The sequence below is a fragment of the Trachypithecus francoisi genome, unplaced genomic scaffold (genome assembly GCF_009764315.1).
Source record: "Trachypithecus francoisi isolate TF-2019V2 unplaced genomic scaffold, Tfra_2.0 Lachesis_group1, whole genome shotgun sequence".
NCBI lineage: Eukaryota > Metazoa > Chordata > Mammalia > Primates > Cercopithecidae > Trachypithecus > Trachypithecus francoisi.
Genome location: NW_022681454.1, coordinates 38,635,708 through 38,659,279, shown reverse-complemented (window position 1 = coordinate 38,659,279; position 23,572 = coordinate 38,635,708). Strand labels below are relative to the sequence as shown.

At 42.3% G+C, this 23,572-nt stretch overlaps 1 protein-coding gene across 1 annotated transcript in view; it reads right to left on the bottom strand.

Moving 5' to 3' along the window:
• Positions 1-20,708, bottom strand: part of FAM114A1 (family with sequence similarity 114 member A1) — a 68,526-nt gene extending 47,818 nt beyond the window's left edge. Inside the window, 3 exon segments of the mRNA XM_033213995.1 lie at positions 7,797-7,884; positions 20,345-20,601; positions 20,604-20,708. Coding sequence (XP_033069886.1) covers positions 7,797-7,884; positions 20,345-20,601; positions 20,604-20,700 — 442 coding nt within the window. The 5' untranslated portion in view covers positions 20,701-20,708.
• Positions 20,709-23,572: the final 2,864 nt, after the last annotated feature.

Sequence of the window (23,572 nt, the reverse complement as noted above, 5' to 3'; positions counted from 1 at the left end):
GTCTGTTGACAGTGCTCAACTAAGTAAATGCCTCCCTTTGAATTGCCTTTGACCAAAGGGAGTTGGTTCCACCAAGACTATACTACAGTGACAGGTCCATGAGGGAGCTGTTGATATAAAGGCCCGGCCCGGCGGATTAAGGCAAGATATCTCCTAAGACTCATCCCAAACCCCAAGCTCCCTATGGGATAGGCTAAGACCTCTGCTGTAACGACATTGCAGTTCAACTTCTCCCTTGGCTCAGTTTTGCTTTCCAATACTTTGCTGTCTTGCAAAGCTTGTTCCAGAAAGTACTTCACAGTAAAACTCCAGCACACAATTTCTGCCTCATCCCTCTGCTGGGCATCCAACCTAGAACAGTGATCTACCTTGGTCTTTTTAATGGCTGCATAGTATCCTGCTGAATGGAGGTAGATATATCTGTATCTGTCTATATATAGATATACACACTGACTGTGTTTCAGAGTCTTCTATCAATGAATTCAAGATATTATAAAAAGTTGTGAAGAGTAATTGTTCAGAAAAGCACAAGTTGATGCTACCATGCTCAACCAAAGCGAACTATAGTGCAGCAAAAAGGGAGCCAATCAATCTTCCTTTGTAATAGTCTTTCCTCTCCATATGATGGTTGATGTCCACTTTGTAATCAGATGCTTACTTCCCTTTAGGCTCAAAATAGAAAAGAAGTGTTACTGAACTGATGATATTTGCCCAGAAGTCCAACAGACACTCATTAACCCCTGTGTTTTATTCATAGAATCTAAAGGATGGTGGACAAACTCTAAGCATTCATCCTATTCTCTTTGTCTCAATTATCCTTGAGAAATTTCATATCATCAGCAATGTCACCTTCAAAAATGAATTCATGCCCTATCGACAGTGATTTACACAGTGATGATTTCTCATTCTAGTACCATTTTGACATGTTTGCCATTATCTGTAATAAACACTGTCATTTCTGACAGGGCTGGTAGAAGAGTTTCATTAAAATGTGCAGAAGGGAAAAACTATGTACCTTGGGAGAGGATGAGGAAGGGGAAAAATGATAATTTTGGAAAAAGCAAATATACAGATCAGGTACATTCCGTACACACCAACCCCCAACCTCAGGTACTCTTGCATAAGATGCTTAAACTCATAAAACTGTCAAAACTAGAATTTCAAATAAACATTTAAGCCTTTGGTGGTATCTAGAAATAAATGACTCATCCTACTATAGAGCTCTTCCTTTTGTATACTTACATATGTTTTAGTGTTGTTGACTTTCATTTTGACTAATGGTCTATTACTCTTAGCCTAGTAATACATTTTAGGAACAAGTCAGGTCTATAAGATGCTGTGGGATTTGGAACTACTATCAAAACCCTCTTTTCTTTTTTTTGAGACAGAATCTTGCTCTGTCGCCCAGGCTGGAGTGCAGTGGTGCAATATTGGCTCACTGCAACCTCTGTCTCCCAGGCTCAAGTGATTCTTCTGTTGCAGCCTCCAAGTAGCTGGTACTACAGGGGCGTGTCACCACACCCAGCTAATTTTTGTATTTTTTTAGTAGAGACGGAGTTTTGCCATGTTAGCCAGGCTGGTCTCGAACTCTTGACCTCAAGTGATTCACCCGCCTCAGCCTCCAAAAAAACCCTCTTTTCTAAAATGTTTTCCACTCTTATTTCTGCCTGGAAATGATAACCATGCTTATTTCATTTTACGAACTTATCCAAAGGCATGGGTGACAGGTGACCAAATCTTCTAAGAATGTGATAACAGTGTGGCTGTAGTTGAGCCTAATGCAAGAGTTAAGGCCTCTCCAAAAATAATTATTGGCTGAAAAATGTTTGACTTTGTATATGCATTGGGAAGGTCACTTTTTCTCATTTCCCTTAACCTCAGAGTCAAAGTAATGAGGCAAAAGATAAAATATTAAAACAAACAGTACAAATAATTTCAATTAATTTTTAATATTTTTTCACTTAGCACAGTGGGCACAAATATCTTTCTCCTTCTATGCACAGACACAGAATACGGTATCATCATATTCTGGAAGCTGGACGAGACCTTAGAATTTCTCAAGTTTTTCCACCCACACTTTTCCATACAAAGAACCTGAGTCTTAGGTTAAGGGCATGGTGTAGCTAGTTAGTAACAGTGCCTTGTGATCACAAGTTAGTAGCACTCAGGACTGGGTCCCAGGTCTTATGACTCATGGTACAGTGCTCATTCCAAGGAGTACCATTTTTCAATTGTTTCTATTCTCCTATTACTCTCCTACCAACTCTCAACAGTTCTAACTATTCTAACTGCAGTTTTTCAACAACTGTAAGAAGTAATGGTTTCCATTTCTACTGCTCAATTAACAGCTCTGTGTTTTGTGAAGGACTATATGTTTTGCACCCCTGTCTGCAGCTGGAATTACCCTGGGGTATACAAAAGGTTTCTGAGTGGAAATCAATTGCAATTGAGCATGTGGTTATTTCTTTACTTTCCACAGGCAATTTATAAATCTTCAAAGCTTGTCTACTACTGTGAGTGATCTGTTTTCCAATAAGTTTCTTGCCTGATGATAATAAACTGCAAATGCTGTAAAGCCGTGGGGTTGACATTATGCCTGTACATAGAGGAAGTTGTGCCTCGCTTGCCTCTCTCAATCGCAAGATAGCGGCTCAACATAGACCACAGATCAGGAAGGCACCCATAACCTTAAATTCTCTGTTCACAGAGATCTTTGAACTCCATTCCAACCTGTTTCAGGCTCTGAGCCTGGCACCATGTGTGGGCTGCTTATGATCCCTGTTACCTTTCAGGAGTCAAACTCCCAACCACCAGTGCTTGTTTCCAACCTGGGAACCCATGACTTCAGCCTCCTGTTAGGCTACATGTTTCAGTTCTGTACAGGTCTACAAAGACACTTATCCAGTTTTGAAATATATATTGCTCTTGTTTTAGCTACTATTGCTACATAAAGTCATAGCATGTCCTGATCAGAAACCTCCAAAATATGCAGTCAGAGCAATTTAGGCAGGGTTTTCAGTCATATTTCTATTGCATTCATTTTGAGGGGGAGGTGGGTAGTGATGATCAGTGGTGATAGACAATTTTAGTACCTGCTTTTCTAAAGATAGCTCTAAAATTTCTCCAAAGGGACTTTTAGAATGAGCATCAATATTTCAAAATGACCTTCCTCATGTACCCTTTGCCATTTTGTATGCAAACAAGAGAAAAATGCCAAGATTCTCTAGCTTTTCAAAATTCCAGCACATAGCCAGAGCCATAAAAAATACTAAGGTTCTGGAATTGGTGGTGTAACTGATAAAGATCTCAAACAGAGACGAGAAGAAAATTAAGGTAGGCAGGATGCACCAAATGACAAACTTTTGGTCATTGATGGGCCACATCTATGACAGTGGTCTCATAAGATTATAACACTGTATTTTTCCTGTGCCTTTTCTATGTTTAGATGAGTGGAATACACAAATACTTATTAATTATTGTGTTACAATTGCCTACAATATTCAGTACAGTAATAAGCTGTCCTGTGTTTGTAGCCTCGGAGCAACAGGCTCTACTACATAGCCTAGCTGTGTAGGTTTGTGTATACTCTGTGAGGTTTACACAATGATTAAATCATCTAACGACCCATTTCTCAGAAGGCATTCCCATTGTTAAGTGAAGCATGACCATATTGAGAGATGGCCCCAGGAGTCTTTTTTTTTTTTTTTTTTTGAGACGGAGTTTCGCTCTGTCGCCCAGGCTGGAGTGCAGTGGCCGGATCTCAGCTCACTGCAAGCTCCGCCTCCCAGGTTTACGCCATTCTCCTGCCTCAGCCTCCCGAGTAGCTGGGACTACAGGCGCCCGCCACCTCGCCTTGCTAGTTTTCTGTATTTTTTAGTAGAGACGGGGTTTCACCGTGTTAGCCAGGATGGTCTCGATCTCCTGACCTCGTGATCCACCCGTCTCGGCCTCCCAAAGTGCTGGGATTACAGGCTTGAGCCACCGCGCCTGGCCGGCCCCAAGAGTCTTGTCCCCAGATATATACACCCTATGTGATCTCTTCCCTTTGGAGTGTGAGCCGGAGTGTAAACAGGATGGGATTTCACTCCTGTGATTAGGTTACTCTATCTGGCAAAGATGAGGAGAATTTTCAGATGTAATTAAGGTCCTTGATTAGTTGAATTTCAGTGACTCACAAGAGAGATCATACTCAGTGCGCTTGCACTAATCAGGAACGTCTTTAAAACAAAGGGGCCCTTCCTGAAGGTGGCGATTTGAAGCGTCAGAGAGGTTTTCCTGCTGGCTTTGAAAGAGGACCTGAGGGCAGCCCCTAAGAGCTGAAAGTGACCCCTGGTCAATAACCAGCAGGAAACAGAGACCTCTGTCCTACAACTTCAAAAACTGAATTCTGCCAACAACATGAATGACCCTGAAAGATGGTATCTTCAAAGCAGAGGTGCCAGTTGAGCAGCTGGCAGAGCCACTGGCCTCATCCTCGACTCCGGGTCCCCTTCTAGCAGCACCACCCTATCCTCCAGAGACTTTACAGTTACGGGTACCTTCCTGATCTGTGGTCTAGGTTGAGCCACTCTCTTGGGATTGAGAGAGGTAAGCAAGGCACAACTTCCATTATATACAAGTATAGTGTCAACCTCAGGGCCATGCTGCCTCAGGCAAACGTGAGCCTTCGATGAGAATACAGCTGGCTGCCACCCTGATTTCAGCCTGGTGAGACACCAAGCAGCTGTCTCATACCTGAACTCTTGGCCCACAGAAACTGTAAAATAATGAATGCATGTTGTTTTCAGCCTCTAACTTTGTGGTAATTCCTTACACAGCGACAGAAACTAATACAAGAGGGTATACTGAACTTCATTCTGATATTGCATGAGGAATGTGCAAATGTCATACATTCTCAGAGAAACCACGTGTTTACCACCCTAGAGGAAAAGTGGCAAGTTTTTCCATCCATGGACTGACAGCTCGCCCATTGAATCTACTATCCAGCATCTTCTTAGGTGTCCTACTGTAAACTGATCTTTGCACATGCACAGTTTTGGTTCCAGTGGGCCGTGCTCCAAGGTTTCTAGGTTTTGTTACTTCGTTCAAATATTACCAGTAGATGGTGCTGACATTGCTACTTAAAAAGCGAGATATGATTTCTCATGGCACAGGGATCATGTGCGATGAAAAATATGACTGGCACAACGATCATGATGGCCTATAGGAAATTACCTCTCTAGGCTCTTCTGGATCAATTACTACTCAGAGTCAGATAAGAACCACCAGAATTTATAAATTGTTGTGAGAGTAACAAGATGCAGTATTGATCATCTGCATGGTGGCTCAGATACAGAGAAACTTTAAGAGCAACCCCAGACATAAGCACAGGCCGCAGATTAAGACAATGACATCAGATCAAGTCAAAAGGGACCTGCCATGAAAAAATCACATCTCGCTTTTTTTTTTTTTTTTGAGACAGACTCTCGTTCTGTTGCCCAGGCTGGAGTGCAGGGGTACAATCTCTGCTCACTGCAACCTCCACCTCCTGGGTTCAAGCAATTCTCCTGCCTCAGCCTCCCATGCAGCTGGGACTACAGGCGCCCACCACCATGCCCAGCTAATTTTTGTATTTTTAGTAGAGACGGGTTTTTACCATGTTGGCCAGGCTGGTCTCGAACTCCTGACCTCAAGTGATTCATTCACCTGGGCCTCCCAAAGTAGGATTACACCGGGCCTGGCCACATTCCACTTTTTAAGCAGTAAAGTCAGCACCATCTACTGGTTACATGTGACCCAGGTAACAAAACCCAGAGGCCTTGGAGCACAGTCTACTAGAACCAAAGCTGCATGTGTGCAAAGGTCAGATTACAGCAAGACACCGAAGAAGGTGTTGGATAGTAAATTCAGTGGGCGAGCTGTCAGTCCATGGACAGGAAATCTTGGGAGGGTCCAACAAAGCCCAAAGTCAAATGAGGTGCAGACACTGAATGAGAAACAACAGTAAATGGTCTGACCAACGAGGGCTAGAGCAGTTACAGGGAGCTGCACCTTTAAGTGTGCACAAAGAGCACCTGTAGCTGCTACCACAGGGCAGATGATTTCTGTATTTTCTGTGGCAGGAACTTATATTTAAAAGTTTAATGGAAGAGTAAATCCTCCATCTATTATGGAACCCTCGAAGCACCAAATACATTATAAACCAGAGTGGTTTGGATGCTGTTAAAACTGGAAACATCCAGGACACATAACTATTTTATGATATAAACCACGAGAACAGCTGTATAATTTTAGTGACCGTATTGTTTACTTTTTCATGACTTATTCCAATTAAAACAGTCTTTTAGAAACCCCTTTTTAGTTTTTGGCTTAGAAAACTAAACTTAGAGCATGCCACTTCTAACTAAGTGCCACCAGCGGCAAGATCCTTTTGATAGCCACTAAAAGTTCAAACGTTTTTCCAAGGACAGAGGATGCCTGCAGGTGCTTGTCCTCACCCTTATGAAGAGACACTGTCCTGTTCAAAAAACAAAACAGGTGCCTCTACTTGAATTTAGTTAATTTTGTCATCTGCATATGTGGTACTCAAGGCATATCCATCCCCTTCAATAAGCAATAGAGAAAATCTGCTCTCCAGGCTCTTACCAGAGAGGTCAACATTTATTTGGCCACTGCTACTTCTTCCCAGAGCCTTCCTGAGCAAACTGATATTTGACAGAGATGGAATTAGAGGAATGCAATCTATCCGTTCTTTCAGGCAGCCTAAGCTCTATAAAGTTAGATATCTGGCCCTTAACACTGTGGTTATGGTCCACTGAGGTGGGGCAAAAGACCTGAAGACCTTCCTGGTTTCAGGAGTAACAGTGAAGTGGACCAATTCATGGCCCATCGCAAGATCCTCATGGCCATGGACTGCACCTTAGAATACCTGAAGTGCATGATGTGAAAACTGTTACCTGTGGCTTCCCCTGTCTTCTCCTTACCTTCCACCTTCGAGATGAAATGCCTTTGCTAAATCATCTTAGATATATTGATGTTATACCTTCAGTTTTCATGAAGACAGAATATAAGAAATGGTAACATGAAGAATATCCTGACAAATTTGCACTCAGGAAAACACTATACTATCCATCATATTTTCTCTTTGTATAAGAACAAATACAGGAAATGTATTTAAAAATGTTAAACCAGAAAAATGGATTTATTTAAATTGAAATTTTGTTTTCAAAGAGAAATAAATAATATACTGGCAGCCAAGAAGCTCAGAGTTGAGGTCAATACTAAATTACAAAAACTCTATTAACCGTGGGATATATAAAATATATATCCTCCCTACCAGCACATTGTTTTCTACTTATATTTTAATATCCTGCTAATGAAATACCTTTTATCAAGATATCTCAAATCTTTTTTGGGAGTAGATGAGTTGTGCATTACAAAAAATTCAAGTGGAATGATAAACACGAAGCTTTAAGAATATATTATACTTGAAAAGACCGTATAATATAGTGGCTAAAAGCCATACTACTTGGTTTTTAAATTGCAACCCAGACATTCCTGACTTTGGTCAAGGTCTTAGTCTCTCTCTGATTAGCTTTCTTATCTGTAAAGTGCAACAAACGACAGTTCCTCCATACAGGGTTATTTTGAGGAATGAATGTATTGGAAGAATAAATGAAGCACTTAGAATAGTAAGCACTAAACATGGTTTCCTCATGGGCTAATGTTAAACTTTATTAGTATACGGTACGATCAAAACGTCCTATCCTATTAGGCTTCGGGACTTTGTCTTTTCCAATGCAACATACAATGCTTACCTACGGTGGCAGATGCAGATGACAGCAGAGATTTGCCCCAGGATCCCCAGCCTGCCCATCCTCCTCCACTTGGAGGGGAATCCACAGCCTGGAGAAAAACAGATTAGCCGCAGGTCAGCAATTCAGTATATCCCTGAATGGAAAAACACCTATTGGTTTGAAACAAAGAGGAGGTTTGGAAAAGAATCACCAACAACCGTATTTCATTGGTGTATAGTTTATAAGGGTCATAAAAGAATATCCCGACCCACACTGCAATGTGTACTTTGGAACCAAATTGATTAGTGCTGATCTTGGCTTCTGAAGGCTTGGTTTGAAGTGAGAAGGGAGTTTGATGTTAACTGAGCCTCGATTCTCTCGTATTATCTAGAAGACAAGGAAAAGGCTATATGGGAAAAAGATACACATGAGGGCACAAGAGTGATCTGAAAAAGTTCAAAATGACCTGGACCCTGTTAGTTCTTACAGGGCTTTAAAAAATGTGCTCTTCAAGGTAGAGTTAACTTTTAAACCTCTGTTGCAGCAGGCAGGTGCTTTGGCGTGGATGATGGGCAAAGTGTCTAAAAAGCATCAACATGCCTGGAGACGGATGGACAGCAGTGACAGGAAGTCTTGCAAGGTAGAAACCTTTGATTCAAGGTGCCCTGCTTCACTCACAGTGACTCCTGTAACACAGGGATAAGACTGTTCCTAACCTCAGTGGATTCCAATTCGTTTGCCTAGGTTTTTGGAATTGGAACTGAGAGACTGTGGTTCAGTGTGAACTGTGTGCATGAACAGAAGTTGAAAACTCAGGTTATGTGGGTGACCATGTTATACCCACCACACAGACTAAGAATTAAGAGAAGGCAGAGTGAGCAGAATGGAGATTGGCTTAGAGCTGCTGTTTGGATTCCTGACAGCTCCTTAGTCCCTGGTTTCTGTCCCTCCGAAGGCCCTGCTGCTTTCTGATCTTTGGGTTCTATGAGATTCTCTCACATTCTTGTTCACTCTTTTTTTGTTTTTTTAGTGTTTTGTTCACTGATATACTTCCAGAGCCTAGAAGAGTGCTTGGAATATAATGAGTGCTTAATAAATATTTGCTGAATAAATGGCTGAAATGCATCCACTTTCTCAGTGAGGTGTGCATGTTTCTGTTACTTGCAACCAATGAGTCCTGACTCAGGTAGTGGAACCACAGCTTTCTCTTTCTATCTGGGAACACACTCTAGAAAACAAGGCAAGAATAAATATTCTTTGAGTTACCTGTATGGAGAATCATAGCTCTTTTGTACTCAAAAGGAAAGAAGGAAGGAAAGAAGGAAGGAAGGAAAGGAGGGAGAAAGGGAGGGAGGGAGGGAGGGAGGAAGGAAGGGCAGAAAGAAAGTAAGGAGGCAGTGGAAAATTCCTACGGCGTTTGTAGATTCCATAACTTTTGACTCACAGCTGGTCCATTAGTCATCCCTAACTCCCGACTCCCTTGCTGGTTTTTGTTTTGTTTTGTTTTGTTTTTTTTGAGACAGAGTCTTGCTCTGTCACCAGGCTGGAGTACAGTGGTGCGATCTCAGTTCACTGCAATCTCCGCCTCCTGGGTTCAAGCGATTCCCTGATTCCCCTGCGTCAGCCTCCCCAGTAGCTGGGACTACAGTTGCACATCACCACGCCTGGCTGATTTTTTGTATTTTTAGTAGAGACGAGGTTTCACCACGTTGGCCAGGATGGTCTTGATCTCTTGACCTCATGATCCACCCACCTTGGCCTCCCAAAGTGCTGGGATTATAGGCGTGAGCCACTATGCCCAGCCTCCCTTTCTGTTTTCTACTCTTGCAGATAAGGATGGCCATATGAAACAGTTTTCAACTAATGAGATATATAAATGGTATAGTTTTTGCTTTCATGATACATTATAGTTACAGCAAGTGCCCACTCTTTCCCCTTCTCTTTTTTCCTGCCCTGAATGTGGATATGAAGCTTGAAATTGAAGCAGTCATTTTTGCTGTCACAAGGGAAAGGCCAAGGAGTCACAGTCACTGGTCCTGGCTCCGCTGAGCTACTAAACCAACATAAGTAGCTGTCTATCTCCATTCTTTCTATTAAGTGAGAGACAAAAAAAATCACTATTTTGTGAACTACTATATGTTGGATTTTAGTTACTTCGACTCAACAGCATTCCTAACTGATTCAAACATCACCCATCTGTGTAGAGTACTGGTTGAGCCTAAGTTATGGAAGTTAAATTGCTTGGGTTTGACTCCAGACTCTGCTGTTTTGGACAACAAATTACTCAAGTTATTTTAAGCCTTCATTTCCTCATTATAAAACGCAAAGAATAGTAGCATAAGTGCCATAAGTATAAGAACCAATAACTTCATTGGTGGTTGTGAAGATTAAAAGAAATAATTCATATAATGTTGTGAGCTTAGTGCCTGGCATATAAGAAGTACTCTTCTTAGTGCCTGGCATATAGAAATAATGATAAGAAGAAACTACACTTTTAAGACCTAGAAGCAAAAAGCTTTGAAAGCTAGCTGTCATTTTTTTCTCTCTGTCTGGAAACAATGAGAAGCTTGTTAACATGAACAGAAATATTCATGACTCATCACTGCCTCCTTTCATTTTTGGTGTCTACATTGATTTACTTCACTTCAGCAATGGAATCCAGTGGCAATTTTACACCATTATGAAGACAGATGGAAGTCAGTGATTAATATCATTCTTTCACAGGACAAATCACTACCTATGATTAGGAAGAGTTAATACAATTAGCGGTGACAGCTTCTGACTCAAATTTATAATATTTATTATGCTCTGACAGCTGGTAATTGACTAGCAAATGGAAATAAATGTTAAATGAGTCTAGAACTTTTTGCTGTATAATAAGTGACTACTTCAATTGCTTTATTAATAAAGTTCTTTGACATTGAGCTGTGACTTCTTGATCAGCTATAAAGAATATTTGTTATCAAACGGCAAATACTTGAATGACTAAATACACATATTTAATATAAAAACATATGGACTAAATGTTAAGCATGAATTATAAATATATCTCATCATGAATATGGTCTCCACTTCAAATGGACTTAATTAATGTCACACAATTAGGAGACGCTACAACAGGCAGCATGGAGCTGCTCAGGTTGCTTATTACCAATAGAGGGATTTTAAAACTTTTTTCTCACCCTCCCCCCATAACTTCCACCTCCTTCAATAGGCAACTTCACATCCTAATACACAGAGGAAAGAAAATCATCAGATGAGAACTCTCTCAACTTCCTGCCTGCTCCCCATAACTCTTATAACAGCAAATTAGATTTGGCTTGATCAAGAGGGATATTCGAAACTCAACTGGAGATCATTTAAACATCTAAACCTTTGTGTGGTCCTAAGAAAGAATGTAGGATTCTATCAAGTTCACAGTTCTTTTTTCTTTTTAGGAGACAGAGTCTCGCTGTTGCCCAAGCTGGAATGTGTAGTATGATAACAGCTCACTGCATCCTCCAACTCCTGGGCTCAAGTGATCTTCCTGCCTCAGCCTCCAAGTAACTGAGATTACAGGCGTGCACCACCACACTTAACTAATTTTTAAAAATTATTTTTTGTAGAGACAGGATCTCACTACGTTGCCCAGGCTGGTCTTGAACTCATGGCCTCCAGTGATTCTTCTCTCTTGGCCTCCCAAAGTGCTAGGATTACAGGTGACTGCACCTGGCCCAAGTTCAATGTTCTTTAAATAGGAAAGACATTTTCCTATCTAGTATCCCATTTAAAAGTCTTTATCATTAAATAGAAAATGGATTTATTTTAGGCTATTGAGTTTAAAGGTATTAGATAGAAAAAAATTAAATCCCAGAACTCCATCAAATTCAAAGGCCTTTAACATTTAGATGGAAAACATATGTACCTATCTTAAAGATGAAGGAGCAGCGTGGTTGTTCTATTTCCTTGAGCAGATCGAGAATCAGGTGCTGTGTATAACTTGCATCCAGGGATGTGGGCAATGAAACGTATGGGTTCGTAACTCATAGGGTGATCTATGCTTTTTAATTTTTGTAACTCATGACCTAGCTACTCTAAAAAGGGAGTCAGTATGACAGCTGGGAGGATGAAAATTGCTCTGCAGCCTGAAACTCTGTCAAAATATCTGATTGAAAATGGCCTCAGTTATTTCCAGCCAATTTTCTTCCTTGATAAGTATGCATCATTCAACTTTGGGAAGATTTAAAAATTAAATATAGAAAAGTTGAAAGCATTGAAGATATGCTATTCATATTTTTGTGCATATTTGGTCTTTTCTGTACTACTAATATTGAAGGAATCTGACCTATTGAAGTGACAATTTTTGAAAATCAATCAAAAATGAATAATTGAATTATTAGACTTCTGATTTTAAGTTGAAATCATGCCAAGTTTCTGCACATTATTGAGAGGTCTTTAAGTCAACTCTATAAACGTATTTTAGTAGCTTTATAACAATTATTAAGTACTTAGCAAGGTTTTGTATAAGTAGATAACTCAGGTACTCAAAAAGGAAGTAGAATATATTATAAATGCAGTTTAAAATATTTAAACGCGTTTAAGTTGGTAAAAAGGACCAAACCAAATATTAACCAAAAGTATCTTAAAAGTGACTGTTCGATATTGCTAGACTTCTAAACAGTGAGATTTGTGAGATTCATGTGAAGCCTAAGGATTGGGTTTTTGAGTTTGTCATCTTCATAGATGGAACACTAGCTGTTTAAACCCAATTAAACGTTTGAGTAGTTCTTATTATGCACAAAATATACACTGGCCTACACCAAAACCCCATCTAAACACAAATCTAAGTACACTACCCTGCGATTCACAATTACCTCCTCCCTTTCATTATTATGGAAATGCACCTTCCTCTTAGGTACCATAGCACCTCCACCTAAACGTCTCCTGGCCTGGGTAGGTTGGTTTTACTCTCTCCTGGCTTTTCTGGCTTTTCAGCCTTTTTCTATACAAACGGCTTCCCTGTACAGGCTACATTTCTTTTTTTTTTTTTTTTTTTTTTTTGAGATGGAGTCTTGCTTTGTCTCCCAGGCTGGAGTGCAGTGGCGTGATCTTGGTTCACTGCAGCCTCTGCCTCCTGGGCTCAAGCGATTCTCCTGCCTCAGCCTCCTGAGTAGCTGGGATTACAGGTGCCCACCACCATGCTGGCTAATTTTTGTATTTTTAGTGGAGGCGGGGTTTCACCTTGTTGGCCAGGCTGGTCTGGAACTCCCAACCTCAGGTGATCTGCCTGTCTTGGCCCCCCAAAGTGCTGGGATTACAGGTGTGAGCCACTGCGCCTGGCCCAGGCTACATTTCTATGCATGCTTTCTACATAGGTTACATTTAATCATGCACACGATTCCTCTATCTTGAAGTCAACAAATGAAAATCACAACACGAACAAAATGTTTCTTTCAAACTTATCTGGTGTCTGCTCCACATCTTTCGTCTTTGTCTCTTAAGAAAAGGTGCTTATAGTGGCCAGGCACTGTGGCTCACGCCTGTAATCCCAGCACTTTGGTAGGCCAAGGCGAGTGGATCACCTGAGGTTGGGAGTTCGAGACCAGCCTGGCCAACAAGGTGAAACCCCGTCTCTGCTAAAAATACAAAAATTAGCCGGGTGTGGTGGTGCATGCTGTAATCCCAGCTACTCGGGAGGCTGAGGCAGGAGAATCGCTTGAACCCGGGAGGTGGAGGTTGTAGTGAGCCGAGATTGTGCCATTGCACTCCAGCCTGGGAGGCAGAGTGAGACTCTGTCTCAAAAAAAAAAAAAAAAGGTGCTTATCTTCTGTATTCACCTCTCTTGTCCCTCCCTCCTCCCTCCACAGCAAGACTCCTGTGTCACTACTTCAGGAAATCGTTCTCATCGAGGTCAAGTGGCTTCCTGTTGTCAAAGCCGTGGACTCATTTTAGTCTTTTTATTACTCACTTGGCCTCTCGGTAGCATCCAAAGCTCACCCACTTTTCCATCTGCCTTAGAGTGTTCTGTTCTGATGGCCTATCTTCTGACTCTCACTTCTTTTCTTTTTTACCATCTTTTAGTATTATGGTTTCAGTAATTTACATTAGAATGCTTCTACATGCATATTGTGACATTATGGGTGCTTCTTAGATTAACCTACAATCCAAGTGCTGTCAGCATGCCAATAAAATATGCAGAGTCCAGTGGTTAGCCAGCATTCTAATCAGGAAAGCCATACTTTGAGGCAGCTATTTATAGAGATTCTATTATCTGTATCTCTAGTAACATCTGATGCTTTGCCAATTACCACACTGAATTGCAAAAATGGGTTTTAACTGGTAAACATGGTGGACTATTTACTAGCATTCTCAATATCTGAAAGGGGTTCTAGATGGTAAAAATAAAGGTATTCAAGGAGCTGGCTTCGGTGGCTCACTCTTATAATCTCAGCACCTTGGGAGGCTAAGGCAGGAGGATCACTTGAAGCCAGGAGTTCAAGACCAGCCTGGGCAACATGGCAAGACCTGGTCTCTGCAGAAAAATTTAAAAATTTACCAGGCGTGATGGCGTGCATATGTAGTCCTATCTACTTGGTAGGCTGAGGCAAGAGGATCACTTGAATGCAAGAGGTTCAAGACCGCAGTGAGCTATGATCTTGCTACTTCACTCCAGCCTGGGCAACAGAGAGAGAGAGACTTTCTTCTTTTTTTTTTTTTTAAAGGGCGGGGCCAGGCTTTGTGGCTCATGTCTGTAATCCCAGCACCTTGGGAGGCCGTGGTGGGTAGATCATCTGAGGTCAGGAGTTCAAGACCAGCCTGGTTAACATGGTGAAACCCCATCTCTACTTAAAATACAAAAATTAGCTTGGCATGGTGGCAGATGCCAGTAGTCCCAGCTACTCTGGAGGCTGAGGCAGGAGAATCGCTTGAATCTGGGAGGCAGAGGTTGCAGTGAGCCGAGATCACGCCACTGCACTCCAGCCTGGGCGATAGAGGGAGATCCTATCTCAAATAAATAAGTAAATGTAAATAAAAATTTAAAAAAGTATTTAAGATTTGTAAATAAGTACATTTTCTGCTCCTTCTAGATTTATATGAATAGGGTGTTACAAAGGATTTTGCCCGGTGTAAATGGTCTTCCATCCATCTTTCAACTCTGGGGAATTCTGGTGACTTGACACCAGCTATCAGGCAAGAAACCTTAGCTCTGAAATCCAGGCAGTTGCTTTGAGTAAACCTTTCATTCAAGATGGTGATCAAAGCACCTAAACAATGGGATGTTCTCAAGCCTACATGAGAAAGAGTTCCCATACACCATTTTCAACTCGCTTGTTAATCACCATTTCATTTAAAAATGTCAGTGTGGCACAATGTGATCTGAGACTTGATTTCACTTATAGAATATGGTAGTGGTGAGACTGTACTACAACTTCTTTGCTAGCTACCATAAGCTATTTTAAAAAAAAAAAAAAAAACAAAACCCTAAGAGCTGTGCCGAACCAAATTGGCTTAGAGACAGAAACCTTCCAGGGCTGAGGGCTTGTCCTCCGTTGTTATTTATATATTAACACCTGGTCCATCTTACCCACTTCCATTACTGAAATAACCACATAGGTGCTATTGATAGCCTCTGAATCACCTGTCTCTCCAGACCATTTTAACCAACTGTCCACAAAAAATCTTCACTTGGATGTCCTATGGCATAATTTAATACTGAACTCAGGCTGCTGCGGTGGTTCATGCCTATAATCCCAACACTTTGGGAGGCTGAGGTGAGAGAAGATTTTGAGCCTAGGAGTTTCAGACTTGCCTCGGCAACACAGGGAGACCCCGTCTCTACAAAAAACCAAAGACCAACTGAACTCACCATCTTCTCGATTCATTCTTCCACATACCCCAACTAGCTCTTTCTGTGTCCTAGTGTTAGTGACTCCCAAACTCTAGTCCACAGACTGACTGCAAGAGTGTCACCTGGGGGAATTCATTAAAAATAGAGTCTCAGCTTCCACTATGATCTTGTGCCTAAGAATCTCTCAGGGTAGAAACCAGGAATCTGAACTTTTAACAGGCTCCCCACATGATTCCAATACACCACCAGATCTGGGAAGCACTCCTCTCTATGGCGGAATGGCACCTTCATCCACCTGGTTGTCCAAGCCAAAACTGGGTGTCACCGTTTAGGGAACACAGAATAGGGAACGTAGGCAGTAGGGAACACTGTCCTTTTACAGCAGGCCTAAAAGGGGAAATACTCAAACAGAACTGGAGAAAACTCTACTCATCTGGTTTAGGAGGCTAAATGCTGTCATGTCTCAGCCTGTGTCCCCTACTCCTTGTCTCTCTTGACCGCAACGTTAGGCATTTAAACATTCTGCTTTTCCTTTTTTAGGGAGAGAACTATCCATGGTGGTCCACACGCCCATGTTTTCCCGTGAGAGTACTCACAGCATTAACATTGGGATTCTTCACCTTCTGCATAATTGGCCTTATGCGTTGGTGTTGAGCAGTAGGGATGACATTTTAAAACTTCTGGGTAACCTTTCTTGGTGTTAAGAATTTAGAGAAATTTGATCTAGATTGGGTCTTTTAAGGATTGACTAGCTAGTATATAATAAGGTCCCACAAGAGCTCTGGGACAAATGTCACTCCCAACCAGTACTCAAGACAAACATCTTTGAATTGAGGCTGAAGACTTCTCTGACTCTTTAAGATGAATTTAAATGCTCCATCTAAAGGTTCCCTTGTGCCTGTCCTATCTAGTACTAGAGGACACGTAATCATTGCTTTCATACAATACTGCCTTCTCAACTAGACTGTCGGCATCCTGAAGATAGTTACACCACTCAGGTTTCTGAGCATAATGCATTGCATCATGATGCTGCTAGAGGCCTTAGAGAATCTGGTCCAACCTCCAATGCTGAGGACAATTTCTCATGGAGGTTGTAGAGTGGGTTCCTACAGGAGAAGGCTAAATTCAGTGGCTTCTGAGTCTGTATGTCAAAAAGGACAAGAAAGAGAAGAAGCCCTAAAGATAGAGATAGTTTATCTGAGTGCATAAATGGTGTGGTCCTTCAAAGCAGAGGTGCCAGCCAGAAAGATGGCCTCATCCTTGACTCTGGCCACTTGCTAGTCGCAATACCCTACCTGCCAAGTTATGGTGGCCATGCTGCCTGAGGCAAATGTGAGCCTAACGATGTGGGTTTTAAGGGGACCCAGACTCAGGTACTTACAAATATATATGCGCGTGCGCGCGCGCGCACACACACACGCACACACACACATTTATGCACATTATCACAAAATCTAATGTGTCCTGGAAGTGTGTCCTCAAAGTCTATTCTGCCAGTTTTCTTTTTTTAGTAAAGCAAGAATTCTCTCACAGAAACTTTTTTTTCTTTTTTTGAGATGGAGTTTCGCTCTTGTTGCCCAGGCTAGAGTGCAATGGTGCAATCTCAACTCGCCACAACCTCTGCCTCCCGGGTTCAAGTGATTCTCCTGCCTCAGCCTCCTGAGTAGCTGGGATTACAGGCATGCTACCACGCCCAGCTGATTTTGTATTTTTGGCAGAGATGGGGTTTCTCCGTGTTGGTCAGGCTGGTCTCGAACTCCTGACCTCAGGTGATCTGGCCACCTCGGCCTCCCAAAGTGCTGGGATTACAGGTGTGAGCCACCGTGCCTGGCCAGAAACTTTTTTAAAGGGGTGATGAGAATTTATCAGGTGTAGACGAACATGGGGTCAAATAGGCTTTTGTACTTGGCTTTTTTCCTGCAGAACCTGCCATTCCTCAGGGGCGGCCTGTGTTCAATCCAAACAACCACCTTGTAATGAACTTTAGATTCAAGAATTTGTTTTGCGTAATTCACTCTGCTCTGGAGCAACAGGGAAAGAATTGTCTTCATCAATGCAAAATGATTCCTTATGAGTATGCAACGAGAGGCAAATAAAATAGAAAAAAATGAACAATAATCAAAGGCTAGATATAAAATTGACTTCTAATAAAAGGATAAACTACTAAGAGAGATAGTAGAATCGCCTTTCCTGGTAGGCATGTGCCACCACACCCGGCTAATTTTTGTGTTTTTAGTAGAGACGGGGTTTCACTGTGTTGGCCAGGCTGGTCTCGAACTCCTGACCTCAAGTAATCCACCTGCCTTGTCCTCCCAAAGTGCTAGGATTACAGTAGTGAGCCACCACACCCGGTCTTACTGTGCTATCTTCATGAACAATCCTGTTATAATTATTATGTCTGAAATTGGAATGTATAATCTATCAACAGCATATGGATTTTGAATTGGTAGAGCTTGTATAGTATAAGTCATCTTAGGTAAGAATGCTGTGGCTAAGTTATATTTTTCTTACTGTACCAAGGTATTTGTTAACAGTAGCACTTAGGACGAAAATTGGGAACCATAGCCCCCTACACGAGAAAGACAGTGTGGAGGCAAAGCAGGCTCTGGAGTCAGATCCTCACTCTGCCATTTCCTATTTGGGCTGATTCTTGACATAATCTAGTGGTCCATCTCTTCACCAATGCCATGCAAACTGCCAAGCCTGCATCTTATTAATGTCCCACTTTTACTTCCTGTGTGTTTTGTGGCTGTTATTGCTATTGTTTTTCTAAGATTAACGGATGAAAAAGTGTCCTAGCAGCCAAAAGAATGAAAGGGCCTGTCTCCAAATACTTTTGAAGTGTTATTGTAGCACTACAGCATTTTAGAGCTGGAATGATACTGAAGATCACCTACTCAAAGAATCATAAAAAGGACCTTGAAAATTCTTTAGCCTGAAGTAATTATTCTCAATCCTGGCCAAACATTAGAACCACTTGGGGTACTTTAAAAAATTGCTGATGTCCAAGCCCCATTCCTGAATCAGAATCCTTGGGGTTGGGACCCTAGCATCAATATTTTCTATTCTATTCTATTCCATTATACTCTATTTTATTTTATTTATTTTTTTGAGACGGAGTCTCACTCTTGTTGCCCAGGCTAGAGTGCAATGGTGCGATCTCAGCTCACTGCAGCCTTGACCACTTGGGTTCCAGTGATCTTCCTGCCTCTTCCTGAGTAGCAAGGACTACAGGTACATGCCACCATGACAGCTAATTTTTCGTATTTTTCACAGAGACAGGGTTCACCATGTTGCCCAGGCTTCAATATATTTTAAATCTCCCTCGTGGTTGGTAACATTCAGCTAAAGTTGAGAACTTCTGATCTAGGGGCTCTTAATTATTTAGGGCATCTAGAGATGGCTTCAAAGGGTCAGTGACCTCCTGAAACTCATAACCAAAATTTTGTGTATGTTTACCCTATCTGATCCAAACTCCCAGCTGGTCCTCAAATTCCATAACATCTCTACAAAATGACTGTTTGGCTTTTGTTCAAACATTTCCAGTGAAGGGAAATAAATACCTTGCCCCTGAGAAAGCCCATCGCAGACAGTTCTGAGGGTCAAACCCCTTGAGGAAAGTGGGTGTGAGGGAAGCCCAATCTTGAATACAAGAGTCATAAAACATCAGTCAGAAGGATGCGTCAAGGTCTTCATGTGAGAATTCTTCACTTCATAGAGGAAGAACCTGAAGCGCAGAGACATTAGGGTGTCTGGCCCAAGCTCATGGAGTTAATGATAGATGGGAGGGTGAAAGCCCAGGGCCCCTGATTCCCTGTTTAGTTCCTGTCCCTCACGTGATGCGCAAGTCACCTCAAGGGGGTGATCTGCGGTGGCACACTTCAGGATGAACAGGGCTGGACCTGGCTAAGGGAAGACCCCAATTCCACCCTCCTGCGCCCGCCTTCTAGAAGGCAGTCTATCCCAGACAGGATGAGGAGAGCGGCCTGTCTCCTCCTTTCATGCGGGGCGTCTCCCACCCCTGCCCGGCCCCACATGGCTGGAGGTGAAGACTCCAGGAAAACCTTGCTGGGATAGTCTTCTTGGTGGCCCAGGTGCCAACAGAGAGATCTGGTTTATCTCCTACCCTGAGAGACAGGTGCAGGCACTGAAAGGGGAGGGGTGATGAGTGCATTCTGCCTCTGTTCCCCTGGAAGGTGTTGTGTGATGATAAAACAGTGATCTGAAGGCTGAAGATCTCCACCATGGATTTGTAAGTACACATCAGATTTTAAGTGATCTTAAAGAAACATTGACTTGTTTAGGGTGGAATCAGGCTTATTAATTATCCAGAGACATGACGTCTGATATTACAATATCTTCCATTTACAGCCAAGTAGCCCAGGACAAGCTACCATCTCTAAGCCCGGCTGCCACAGGTATAAGCTGGAGTTAGTAATACCCAGGTTTGAACTGCTGGTGGAGTGAATTACATAACAGATAAAGTGCCTAGCAGAGTGCCTGGCACACAGCTTGTGTGTGATAATTGGTGGCTATTACTGTTAATAATATATTTATCAAAATGCAAATATTATGACAAATTATTTTCATATATGTTTAATCTCACTACACAGCACATTTCTGATGACAGAGGGGATGTCACAGTACATTTTGAACTCCCAATTCCCACCTGCAGAGCTTGCTGCTAGCTCTGTACATGGTAGATATAAGCAAGAACTTAGGCCGAAGTGAACTGAATGACCCATTCTTACCGATAACTCTGTTCTTGCAGGGGTATTTCGGATCTGGCTTCTGCCTCAAGGCTGACGGAATCAATACACTCAGCAAGTGTATCCTCAGTCACTTCTCCATTGAGAGGGGGCTCCATGGTGTTGGCATCTTGAGGCTGCACAGGGGGCCCAATGGTGGCAGCCCCTGCACACTGCACAGCTGCATTTTCATGCCTCTCCCCTCTGGGGTCAGCTGGTGTTGGCTCATGTGAAATTGCAGCTGAATCAAATTTACTTCTGCATCTTCAGGTAAAGAATCACTATTAGGCATCTCAGTAACTTCTGCTTTGTCTCCAGTGGCTAAGGTGTCGCCAGCATCATCAGACATTTTAATATCTGTCAACACAATACAAACACCTCATGCTTTCATCGGATTGTTAAGCTTCAATTCAAAGCTCTGGATAAATAAATCTGGTAGGGGTAAACTTTTTTTTTTTGAGATGGAGTTTCGCTCTTGCTGCCCAGGCTGGAGTGCAATGGCACGATCTCGGCTCACTGCAACCTCCGCCTCCCGGGTTCAAGCGATTCTCCTGCCTCAGCCTCCCAAGTAGCTGGGATTACAGGCATGTGCCACCATACCTGGCTTATTTTGTGTTTTTAGTAGAAACGGGGTTTCTCCATGTTGGTCAGACTGGTCTCAAACTCCCGACCTCAGGTGATCCACTTGCCTCAGCTTCCCAAATTGCTAGGATTACAGGCGTGAGCCACCGCACCTGACTGGGGCAAACTTTTTTTTAACCAATACTCTATGTAACCTTGTGGGAGACCGAATAATGCAGGGGTCCCCAACCCTGCATTATTCCCCATATCAGTCCATGGCCTGTTAGGAACTGAGCTGCACAGCAGGGGGTGAGTAGCGGGTGAGTGAGCACAGCTTCCTCTGTATTTACAGCTGCTCCCCATCGCACTCGCATTACCACCTGAACTCCGCCTCCTGTCAGATCAGTGGTGGCATTAGATTCTCATAGGAGCATGAACCCTATTGTGAACCGCACGTTTGAGGGATCTAGGCTGTGCACTCTTATGAGAATCTAATGCCTGATGATCTGTCTCCCATCACCCCCAGATGTGAGCATCTAGTTGCAGGGAAACAAGCTCAGGGCTCCCACTGGTTCCACCTTTTGGCGAGTTGTATAATTATTTCATTATATATTACAATGTAATAATAACAGAAATAAAGTACACAATAAATGTAAAGTGCTTGAATCATCCGGAAACCATCTCCCCCCACAGCTTTTCCGCTGATCTGTGGGAAAATTGTCTTCCACAAAACTAGTTCCTGGTGCCAAAAAGGTTGGGGACTGTGGGAATAATGAATGGCCCCCGAGATAACCATATCCCAATTCCTGGAACGTGTGTTACCTTACATAACAAAAGGGATCCTGCAGATGTGAGTAAGTTAAGGATCTCGAGATGAGGGGATTATTTTAGATTATCTGAGTTGGCCTTAAATGTAATTGCAAGTGTCCTTATCATCCAGAGGCAGAGGGAGACTTGACTACAAAGAGGAAAAGGTGATGTGTTGACAGAAGCAGAAGCTGGAGTGACACGCTTCGAAGATGAAGGAAGGGGCCCCAAAGCCAAGGAATATGGGTGGCCACCAGAAGCTAAAAAGGAAAAGGAAACCATCCTCCCCTCAGAGACTCTAGAAGGAACCAGGCTGCCAGCAACTTGACTTTAGCCCATGGACACTGATTTCAGACTTCTGACCTCCAGAACTCCAAGAGAATAAGTCTGTGTTGGCAAATGCCACAAAGTTAGTTGTAATTTGTCACAGCAGCAATAGGAAGCTAACACAAACCTACAGTGCTATCTTTAAACTTTCCTGGAGCTCTTACTTGGTATGAAGGACTATGCCTATGGGAACTAAGAGTATTACCTGTATCTTTAAAATTATTGAATCTGGCTTTATTAATTATATTTGTAGCAATAATGAGAATAAGCATAAGAAGGCAAGGCGTAATGGCTCACACCTGTAATCCCAGCACTTTGGTAGGCTGAGGTGGGTGGATCACATGAGGCCAGGAGTTCAAGACCAGCCAAGGCCAACATGGTGAAATCCTGTCTCTACTAAAAATACAAACATTAGCTGGGCATGGTGGCATGCACCTGTAGTCCCAGCTACTTAGGAGGCTGAGGCACAATAATTGCTTGAACCTAGTGGGTGGAGGCTGCAGTGAGCCGAGATCGTGTCACTGCACTCCAGCCTGGGTGACAGAGTGAGACTCTGTCTCCAAAAAAAAAAAAAAAGGAATAAGTCTAGAAAATACCTGAGCACTTATCAAAAAACTACTTGCCATTTAGTTTTGCAACGTCTTTGTCAGAAATTCACAGTGAGAAAGAGACCTGTATACACACAGTATGCCTTGCTGGGGACCAGCTGATGAAGGTCTAGACGATGGTTTAGTCAAGGATAAACTGGAAGGGTAAGAAGTGAGGTAGAAACCATATAAGGAATGTAGTCATTAAAGCAGAAAACTCTTTTGAAGCTTACAAATTATTGATATCAGGTAGAGCAGCACTATTCAATGGAAGTTTCAGTGGTAATAAAAATGTTCTGTCTCAACAAACTAAGCATTGAAGGGACATATTTCCAAGTAATAAGAGACTTTTATGACAAACCCACAGCTAACATCATACTGAAGGGGCAAAAGCTGGAAGCATTCCCCTTAGGAACCAGAACACGATGAGGATACCCACTCTCACCACTTCTATTCAACACAACGGTGGAAGTCCTAGACAGAGCAATCAGGCAAGAGAAAGAAATAAAATAGGAAGAGAGGAAGACAAACTATCTTTGCAGGTGATATGATTCTACACCTAGAAAATCCCATAGTCTCTGCCCAAAAGCTCCTAGATCTGATAAACAGCTTCAGCAAAGTTTCAAGATACAAAATCAATGTACAAAAATCAGTAGCATTTCTATACACCAATAACGTCCAAGCTGAGGGCCAAATCAAGAATGCAATTGCATTCAAAATAGCCACAAATAGAATAAAATGCATAGGAATACAGCTAACCAGGGAGATGAAAGAGCTCCACAACGATAATTACAAAACACTGCTCAAAGAAATCAGAGATGACACAAATGAAAAAACTTTCCATGCTCATGGATAGGAAGAATCATTATTGTTAAAATCCAAAGCAATGTACAGATTCAATGCTATTCTTATCAAACTACCAATGATGCTTTTCACATA